Genomic DNA, 10584 nt, shown 5'->3' on the forward strand with positions numbered 1-10584 from the left:
TAGCAACTCTGTTCGCTAGAGGCGCTAGTGTACCCATATTGACTTTTACATTCCTTTCAATGGCGGCAAATTGAATTTATTTAGTATTTTATGGCGGTGTTTTGCGCTTTTAAATTTGTATTTTGACCAATATTGATAATAAATAAAAAAGTGGGTTCCGTCGTTCAGTTTACGAACAAATAGCAAAAACACTCCCAAGTCGTTTTTTAATACCTATGCCAAAAACGTTGACAGGGTTGGTGAAATGATTTCTAGATACTAGCAAATAAAATATTCTTGATTACGTAAAACGCGTGGATTACAACATGAAAATATAATAATACAAAAATTATGGTTAATTCAGCAAAGCCGTGATAGCTCCATGTAGCATTTTGTCTTCAAGTCGATGTTATAATCATCGTCAAAGTTGATGTTCAAAACACATTTATTGTATTTTTTATGCGACACCTCACAAGAGCGCCCCTGTCTGTGTAGTGCAAAGGCAGGGGAGCTATGTCGTAATCCGGTTGGGCAGCCCTGTGAGGCGGGCTACGGTAGGGGCTCTAGGAAGGAATTTAATAATGCGGGTCTTGAGAAAAAATAGAATATCGTATGTGTTGAATTATCGAATATATTTATACATTTATTAAATTTTTTATACATTCATATTAATTCATTGATATCTTTTAGTAAAATTTCTCACAATTATATACGTTTTTTATTACCTTTCTAAACCATCAAAGAGCCACTTTAATATTTTTCAATGTCTGAGCAAAAATGAGGTAATGTCGTACGTGGGATATCTAATTGAAAAAATCAACTTCTATAATTTATTAACTTAAAATTAAGAATATAATTTCACGAAGGATGTTTGGCGCGAAGGATGTTTCCATCCATAAATAAATGTTTCCATCAGAATGAATGGGAAACTTCAAAAGTTGGAGGTATTGGTTGGGGCGTTGTAGCATAAATAAACCACGTTGGAAGGTATTTGCGTGATTGGTTTATTTATGATATTTGCCAAAAGGCTGTCATAGTTGGCCCATAGATGTCACTTTAACAAATTCGTTTATGCATACTGCCTATGGTGTCTGGTCAAGTACTTTAAAAAAAGTGTGATATGATTTTATAAATTTTAATTTCAATAAATTAATATGTAAATCTATTTCATTTTTATAATCTTCATTATAAAAAAATCGTATCAACATAAAAAATATTAAAAACTATTTTCTACATTATTACTTAATATTCAAAAAATAAGGTAGAGTCAAATCTGATTGCGCTGTACGTATATTTTGGAATCAAAATATCAGCTCATCTGACATTTCCAGCAACAAGACAGGAACGTCAAGAACCAAGAACGAACGTCAGAAAATCATCAAAATGGCACGTCAGCAGCAGGATGTCGATGTATTATTTGATGTCAGGAATGCATTTTTCATCGGAAATTACCAGCAGTGCATCAACGATGCCCAAAAACTGAAGGTACTGTCATATTTATTTTAAATATCTCCCAATACGTACAGCAAAATACACACCAACATGAATCCGTGTAGGTTAGCATTCGGCTTACCCAAAATATACTATGTTATTGTTTTTCATTTATATAATTTATACGATACTGGTGTTAATTCAATATTTCTTTAATGATTTAACTCAATATTACAGATAAATGATCCCGAAGTTGCATTTGAAAGGGACGCCCTGTTGTACCGTGCCTTTATCGCCCAGAAGAATTACAGACTTGTGCAGAATGAGATCACAGCTTCTTCCAACCCCAAACTGCAACCTTTGAAACTCCTGGCCCAATATTTGGCCAATCCTTCAGCCGGGCAGCCTATTGTTGCCACCATTGAAGAGAAGGTTAGTTTTTATTGATTACTTTACGTTATTCCAACCTTGACAGATTTTTTTAAAAATATTTCCAGCTGTCACCCTCATCAATTTTAGTTAGTAATAACTTATTAAAAATGATACTTGAAATTTTGCTGATGAAATGTTGTGAAACTTTAGCTGTAGTTTTGGTAGTTTCATCCAAATTAGAAAAAGCTGACAAACTTTTTTATGTTTTGATTCGTGCAATTATCTCAATGAAATGACAGTTATCTCAAGGAACAACAGTTAAAGATATATTTTTGTTTTTACCATCTTTCCAGGTATCCAAAGGAGTTGATCTCTCAAATGAGTTGTTCCTGTTAGTAGCGACCACCATCTATTACCATGAAAATAACTTAGAAGGCGCTTTGAGGTAAATTAATATAAATATGAAGTTAATATACACGCTTTTACACACCATTCAGAATCGTTATTGAATTTAGCCATGTTTAGTATCCAGATCTCAATAGCTAGGTAAATAGCTAAGAAATATATACTATAGATTGTTCCCTCTAGTAATGGAAAGACCCACATCATACTTCGGGGTGAGAGGAGTGAGGTAACTAACCACGGGGGGGGGCAAAACCCGTACGAGCCAAGAAATATATACTATAGATTGTTCCTTCTAGTTATGGAAAGAACGCACTGTATTTCAAGCTGAGATGGAGGCCATCTTAGCTTGTGCACAGGAGAACATATGTATCGGGTACAGGAATAAGAACATAGGCATATGTTCTGATAGCCAGGCAGCCCTAATGGCACTGGAAAGTAACCGATACAACTCCAGACTGGTGATGGAATGCAAAACCATTCTTGAAGAACTTGCTACCATCAATAAAATAACCCTGATTTGGGTACCAGGACATAAATGAATTGAGGGCAATGAGTGGGCTGATGAACTAGCAAGGAAAGGGGCGAAAGCACCACTTGCGGGATCCAAGCCAGCCGTAGGAGTGGTAGCTTGCCACACCAAAATACATATTGATACGTGGGTCAAATCCCGGCACTGGGAGGAATGGGAAAGGGCACCCGGAATGAGGCAATCCAAAGTACTCATAAACGGAACAGACTCAAGGTGAACCAGACAACTACTCAGTATGGACAGAAACTCACTGAGGGAACTGGTAGGACTACTAATCGGACACTGCCTTCTCAGGAGACACATGCAGTTCTTGGGAGTGGAAAACACCGACAGATGCAGGAAATGTGAAGAGGATGAAGATACTCCAATTCACATTTGGTGCCAATGTCCCGCCCTGTTGGGAAGATACCTGGGAAGACACATTGTAGAACCAGAAGACATAGCCACATATCCAATGGCAATCCTGGTGAACTTGAAAATCAACTTGGCTATGCAATGATACATAAAAACGTAACAACTAACCGTTACTATGACATTATGAAACATATTTTTCAGCAAAAATGAATAACCTTTCCCTTCGACGTTCACTCATACGCTGACAGCATATTATGCGGGAAGCTTTTTATAAACTAAAATACTGTTTTTATTTATTTAAGGCATGTTTAAGTGTCTTTTAAAATAAGGGTTTAGACATCGTTGATGTTGTAACAAATCAATATTTTCATAATTCTACAAAACGACACAAAAATGCATTGATGTTCCAATTTAGTTAAAATTAATAAACCTGCGCTATATTTCCGATGTTAAATTCACGCCATATTGTTGTATCCGGAATACCAATTTTGACAAATATCATATCGACGCCTGAAAGACAAAAAGGCGTAAGAAATAATTTAGTCAAAAATTAGTTAAACATACAGTTTTGATCAGACAAAAGTTCTAATCAATACTGTATGATTAACTGATTTTTTACTAAATTGCCGCTTACGCCTTTTTGCCTTTCTATTTCCGGCGTCGATATTATGCTAACAAGGTTTAACATGGCATCAACTCTAACGACATTCCGCTGAGAATTGTACTGAAACTTTAATATGAATTTAAATGTAAATTTTTCCATCTCCCCTGATGTAAATAGTTATTTTTTTTATAGTAATTAAGTTGAAAAGAAGTATTATTTCGTTAATTTGTATTGAAATTTAACCATGTTTTTAATCGGTATCGCTTTCCTGTAATAAATTTTTATTTTTTTTATTTAATGATTTACATTAGGTTTTTACATATTTAGAGATTTGGATACTTACTACTCTTCCATGGAAGCGTTAGCTTGTGGCTGGAAGAGGAGTGCACAGTGCATTATTGTAGTTATTTATCAGTATTATTTATATTCAATAATATTGTAGGTACTACGTGCTGTAGTACGAGTAAATACATTGCAAAATATTTTTTCACAGTGTTTAATGTTTGAATTTTGTCACAAATGCTTCTAATTTCTTCTGGTAGTCGATTGAAAAAAGTTGTACAAAAAATATTTGGCCCAGTTGTTTCGCAGAAATTCACGTGTGACTAATTTACAAATGGCCATTAAGCACCAATTTTTTTTAACATTTGAAAGGTCATTGTTAAAAAGTGATTCTAGGTGGATTTCAGCTTTCTATCAAATTGTGATAAGATATCAAGCTTAACAACATGATAGTTGTCTTCTTCAGCTGATCACAATTTGCTCAAAAGCTGGAATAGACTTAGGACGGGTTGTTTCGGAGAATTTGAACAATTCATCAAATTTCAACGTTCATTTTCGGGTTCTGTGAAAATCCAATACAAGTTCTGTTACTATATCATTGTAGGCTAGTTGCTTGACAAAACTGAAATAAAAACAGAACTTGAAAAAATCTTTCACAGAGCTTGAAAATGAACGTTGAAATTTGATGAATTGTTCAAATTCTCCGAAACAACCCGTCCTTAGAATCAAATAATTATTCATATCTCCCGAGTAAAAATAAATGCCGCCAACGGGAATTGAACCCGTGCCTTCTGATGTCCGGTCAGGTGCTCTGAAACCACTGAGCTATGTCGGCTTATTTCCAACCTGCCAAATAATTCAATATGTACTAGTACCTCAATCAACAATTACTGCTTATTATATTTTTTTCACCTGTAAACAACCAACTTAATTTTTGTAGGAAAGGCTTTGTCAGTGCTAAATTTCTCACTAGATGGCGTCGAGACATATTATATCTTCATTTGTTGGTGAAATATTTTTGACTTGTCAAATATATATATTTTTTTTTATATTGCATATAACCTTGTCTTATAAACATTAGTTTATCATAAAATAATAATAAGATTTAGAATCGTCATTTAACAGCGTATCTTTCAACTGTCAAAAAACAAAATGGCGCTGAATGGTCATTTGATGACAATGTTAAATGAAACAACCTGTCCTAAGTGAAACACTATAATTCCAGGGTACTAAATGGGGCAGACTCTCTGGAAGCCCTGGCCTACGGTCTGCAGATCCTACTGGCCCTCAACCGACCCGATCTGGCCCGCCGCCAGCTCAAGTTGATGCAGGATAAGGATGATGATGCCACCCTCACACAGTTGGCTCAGGCTTGGCTGCATCTCGTTCAGGTGATTACAATTTGTGATGATGTCATGCCAGTTTGTAAATGGGAGCACCCTCCCCATTCATTTAAATTGACTCAGAATCTCAGACTGACTCATGTTTCGGGGCTCCGTAGATGCCCTAGTAAATCTGGTTTGTATACGGCTAGCAGATTCTTCAATAGGACCAGGTGTACAAATCTTAAGTTCGTCAGAAGAATTTGGGAGCCACCGGAGAAAAGGGAGAAACTGCTCGAAGGAGCTAGCTGATTCTCTATTTACTGGTGCACATATATGAAACTAAACGGACACAAGCGGAACACCCGTTACCATTCATGTTGGCTTCATTGGGAAGGGTTGTTTCTTCTATTCGTTTTTGTGTAAGTCGGCTCGAATGTGGAATGAGCTATCAGGATCTGTTTTTCCTCCCTCCAGTTCGACATTAATAATCCTACCTTAAACCTCCGCACAACGCTGCCTAACCGGGTGACGATATAGTTCCCCTGGGCAGGCGGAGTGCTCTTGTAAATAGCACTGTATCAAATAGATTACGATACCACTGTCACACAGTTTACATAGGCGTGGTTGCATCTTGCGCCCTGGTGTAGGACCACCCTTCAGAATTTTGGTTCAAAGTTTGGTGACCACATCTGAATAGCTAGTTACTTCCCTACCTTCCTCTTCTCCATCTCCTTCCCCTCTCCACTACTTTCAGCCTCACAAAACACCCGAGTTGGGGATGCCATAGACTTATTGGCTCCAGACTTTTGGGAGCAGTTGGGACTCTTGTGTGGTATTCACCTAAAAAAAAAATAATTATAACAGTTTGTATAATGTACATGGTATATCAATATAATGGTATTAACACACTTCGGACGGGAAAGGTATTTCTACCCGTTCGGTCGATTGTTGCTCAAGGATGGGAAGGGTATTTTTACCCTTGCGCCGGCTTCATTTCAATGGCAGAAAAGAATAAATTATCCAATGTTTTTGTATGAATATTATATGCCAATCTCTTTCTAAAGGTCCCAACTATATGTACATAATTATCAAATCGCAATACAATTCTACTTTTTATATTTATATTCAAGTGTTTTGTGTACATTGGTATTTCAACAAAGGGACCTTTTATTATTGATGCGTTTACAATGCGTACAATGCGTTTGAAGATTAACGAAATAAGTAATTTTTCGGTTAGTCGTTTTATAGCTGAGTATATGCTGAGTTAATATTTAGAAATTTTCATTATTTTCGAAGATATAGATTTAAAACAAATTAAAATGATTTGCACGGGACCTTTATTTTCGCTCGTCGCCAGCAATCCGCCGGCGCAAAACATACCCGCCTGAAGTGTGTTAAGAGAATCTAGGGAATTAAAACAACTTCTCCAATTCCACATCCGGTCAGTATTATTCACTCTATTATGAACGTTTTTATAGATTTTATCTGCAAATGTGTACCATTGTGCAATTTGAGTGGATTAAGGTTCCGTAATAAAATAATTGGACACCCTACTTTCAACACCAATTTATGTAGGGAGGAGTCCAGAGAGCTGCAAGAAATTGAGGAAAATGAACAGCCTCTTCAAGATTGAGCAGATCTACTGTGTAGTATGCCTGCATCGGTGTATCAAACGTCGAGAGAATCAAGTTATTTACTTTGCCTACTTGTTCTTTAGTAGGTGACAGAATTGCTCACTCCTTGAACCAAGGTATAGTCTTACAATAGGCGTTATTAATAATTTCGGGATAAAAATTATGGACCAATTCTTGAAGGTCATTTATGAAAATGCAAAGGTTTTCATTGTCGAGATTAATTCTTCCATTGTCCTGTGGTAGCTGTCTATTACCAATTTTGAGTGACAAATCTGCAAAAGCCTGTTTTGATATGTAGACAACGAAACTCTCATGTCGGTGTTAAGTTCTAAAGGTAAGATTATTTTAATGAAGCATTAATTTCGTCGGCATGTGTACCTCTCGTTACAACAAAATTGTACATCCATCCATAGGTGAGTTTTTACTGCCAAATTGCGCATTGTTCTATCTGTTGCTTCCGCCGAAGTCTTGTTCGACGTGGTAGCTTCATCCCAGACGATTAATGAGCAGTCACACATCAATTTTCACAGTATTGCTTTGTTTGGAAATACTACAAACACTGTTGGTATCATCAGTAGCAATTTTTAGCAGGAGTTTACTTATTGCGTGTGCGGTTTTTCCTCCTTCCAAAAGTGTAGCTGCAAAGCCGGACGATGCGATGGCTAATGCAATTTTACCAGCAGCTCTGACTTTGGCTAAGAGAAAATAATGTGTTGTCCAAATGAGAGTCATCTTTCAAGAGACCAATTGTTTTGAAGGCTACTTGATATCTATTATAAGTAACTCCTTGCACTCCTAGTTTTGATGTGTACAAAAAGATGTCAGGCCTTTTACAACATAAGTAACATTCTCAATGATGAGGTATTTTTACATGAATATTTTTACATTAACGGTGGTTTTACGGGGTGGTTTGATATCACAAAAGGTGTTAAACAAGGCAGTGTAATGTCACCATGGTTATTCAATCTATACACGGATAATTGTACACAGGAGGTCGGGCCCGGTTACTAGCCGGTCGTTTAAGGATGTACTCCGGCAACGGCTAGCGGCGTCAAATACCACCCGCAGTTTACCGGGGTTATTTGGGTTGCCAACTGTGAAGTGAGGCAGGTACCACTTTCTCTTTGCCTGTGCGCCGGCCTCGGTGTCGGATAGCTTGACGGCGTACCCTCGCTATATTAATTGTGCAATTTTTTCCGAGTACGCCACCGCCAGTTCGGAATCCCTTTCCAGTTTTCTTTCAAGCGCGGTTAGCCAGTTTACTGCGCACTGCCGGTTGTCGGGCAACCATGAGTTATTCTCCCTCCATAGTAGGCTGGTCTCCCACCGGCCCGTATTCAGGGGGTGGATTGTGCTTTCCATGAGGGCCTCGGCGCGCTGTATATCTGCGGACACCCGGCTCACGGTGGTCACGCCAAGCGTGTCAATTAAAAAGGGCCTTTTGATGAGTTCGCCGATTTTGCCCATTTCAGCCGTTTTGGTGATCATATTAAGCGTGGTGCCCCCATGTTTGATCCTGCCGAGCGCGGTTAGTGACGTCATGCGGCCGCCATCTTCTTGCTGGACCTCCCGCGACACGATCAAATGAACATTGTCTTGGCCGATTAATAGCCGTGGTTTCACTTGCAGGCGGCCGGCCACTGTTTATCGTGGGAGATCTAGGGCCGTCACTGTGTTTGCGGTAATGGGGTATTCGGCCCCGTCACCGCGCACGGAAAGTTTAACATGCTGGGATGCGCTATCTGATGAGCACATCCTGTTGGCACCATGTATACGGAGACCGCGTTATATTACATTCTATGCTATATCTCCCTTTGTTTCTATTATCTAGGGTTGCCGCATTTCAAATTTGTAACTTTTGATATTATATTTCAGGGCGGTGCCAAGCTGCAAGATGCCTACTACATCTGCGAGGAGCTATCTGACAAGTTTGGTGCAGGGCCAGCCCTGGGCGCGGCTTTGGTGGCGACGCATGCAGGGCGCGGCGGTTGGGTGGAGGCGGAGGGGGCAGCCCTGGAGGCCATTACCAAGGATCCCAATGCACCTGATCTGATGCTAGCCACGGCTGTGGTGTCCCTGCATCTCGGGAAACCAGAGGTGAGAATTAGATTATGTTCACGAGCATCATTTCCGAATATTACGAGTGCCGCAGTGCCACCCGCTCCAGACAGTTACTCTTCTTTTTCTGGTGCTCTCTCGTATGCGAGGTTGGCTATCATCAGGGCTACAGGGACTGCAGGCTGCAGAGGAACTGAGCATCTTCCATTCAAATACTGGAGCAACAAGGACAGCATTCCCACTTAACGCCTGTGCTTTAAAGATTGCTCTCCGTTTATCAAGATATAATTTATCAAACGGATCTGCCCGTTTCTGCACAGTGTCAAGGGCTTTTTCAAGTATTTCGGGGCTCCGACCAGAGGTGGCTGCTAAATTCAACTGTGGGGCGCACTTGTGATTTGTACAGGGTCAGTTGTTGAGAACAATTAAAGTATCTGCGGGAACTGCACAATACACTCAGCTTCTTGCCTTAATAACCTTTACAACATAATCTATCCCTTCACGCTACACTTTTTGACACAATGCGTGCGTTTTAGTGAAACTTCACGTGACAACCAATAGATCACATATTTGCAACTGTCACTTAAAACAACTAATGAACTATATGTTTATTTTCAGGTCACAAACCGTTACCTGTCACAAATGCTGGTGGCCGACCAGCAGCAGAAGCATCCCTTCGTCTCAGCTTACCAGAGCAAGGAAGAGGAGTTCCGGAGACTTACTGCGCAGTACAAACCTTCCGTTCTAAGCAGCTTCTCCTCTTAGCCACATTGCTTTATATTTAATACGGTTCTATGACAAAACAGAACAAGTGCAGTGACTTAACCTAAACTAACCCATTATTTTATCATTTTCTGTTTTGCAACTGTTCTGTTTTATCTAGTTACCATTTATAAAGGTTAATTAAATTTTCTCTATTTTAAGTTGATTGGAAACAAAATGTATGATTATTGAAAGTAAATAAAATATTATATAACTATCTTGTATTTAACCTTCTCAAAGCTGACCTTTTCAATGCAATCTGTACCACCACGCGGCACTTTCTGACGTATTATGTTTAGTGAAACTTCATGGATCATAATTATATTATGCGAAACCGGCGATGGATCACATATATGCAAATGCCGTGTAAACAGGTTATTCCAATCTCTGGTCTAACGGCTTTTTGTGGTACACAGTTCGACACACTTAATTTTGCAGTTGGTGGTAATGTAGGTATCCAAAGAATCTATGGTTTTTAAAAAGGATATACATAGTTTGTTTTTTGTTAGTTTGTTCTTTAGCCACCTTCAAAGTCGTGTGTCAAGCCATACGTTGTTGAGTAGTAAAATTATTATTATAAAAAGGAAGGATAAATATACATACATTAAAAGCAGTAGAAAATAGACAATGTGTGATAAATATACATACAGATATTACAGTATTAATATTTGAAGATGAATCATGGCAATCGGTAACTCAAAAAAACTAATAAAAGTAAAGTATTGGCTAGACACAAACCTCCTCACACTTAATATCGACAAAACTCAATACATGAAATTTTCTATACGCAAACATAATGTTTCCAATAACTGTCTAAGTCAAAAAACTAATAAAAGTAAAGTATTGGCT

At 38.4% G+C, this 10584-nt stretch overlaps 1 protein-coding gene across 1 annotated transcript; it reads left to right on the plus strand.

The window, feature by feature from the left end:
* Positions 1-1293: 1293 nt before the first annotated feature.
* On the plus strand, positions 1294-10100 carry epsilonCOP (coatomer subunit epsilon). The gene is made up of 6 exons (XM_089644734.1): positions 1294-1464; positions 1648-1842; positions 2136-2227; positions 5182-5347; positions 8791-9012; positions 9592-10100. The coding sequence occupies exons 1-6, from the start codon at positions 1363-1365 to the stop codon at positions 9736-9738; spliced, it is 924 nt and encodes a 307-aa protein (XP_089500860.1). The 5' UTR covers positions 1294-1362; the 3' UTR covers positions 9739-10100.
* The last annotated feature ends 484 nt before the right edge of the window (positions 10101-10584 follow it).

The sequence above is a fragment of the Hesperophylax consimilis genome, chromosome 2 (genome assembly GCF_061612785.1).
Source record: "Hesperophylax consimilis isolate HC1 chromosome 2, BYU_Hcon_1.0, whole genome shotgun sequence".
In the NCBI taxonomy this organism is placed as follows: domain Eukaryota; kingdom Metazoa; phylum Arthropoda; class Insecta; order Trichoptera; family Limnephilidae; genus Hesperophylax; species Hesperophylax consimilis.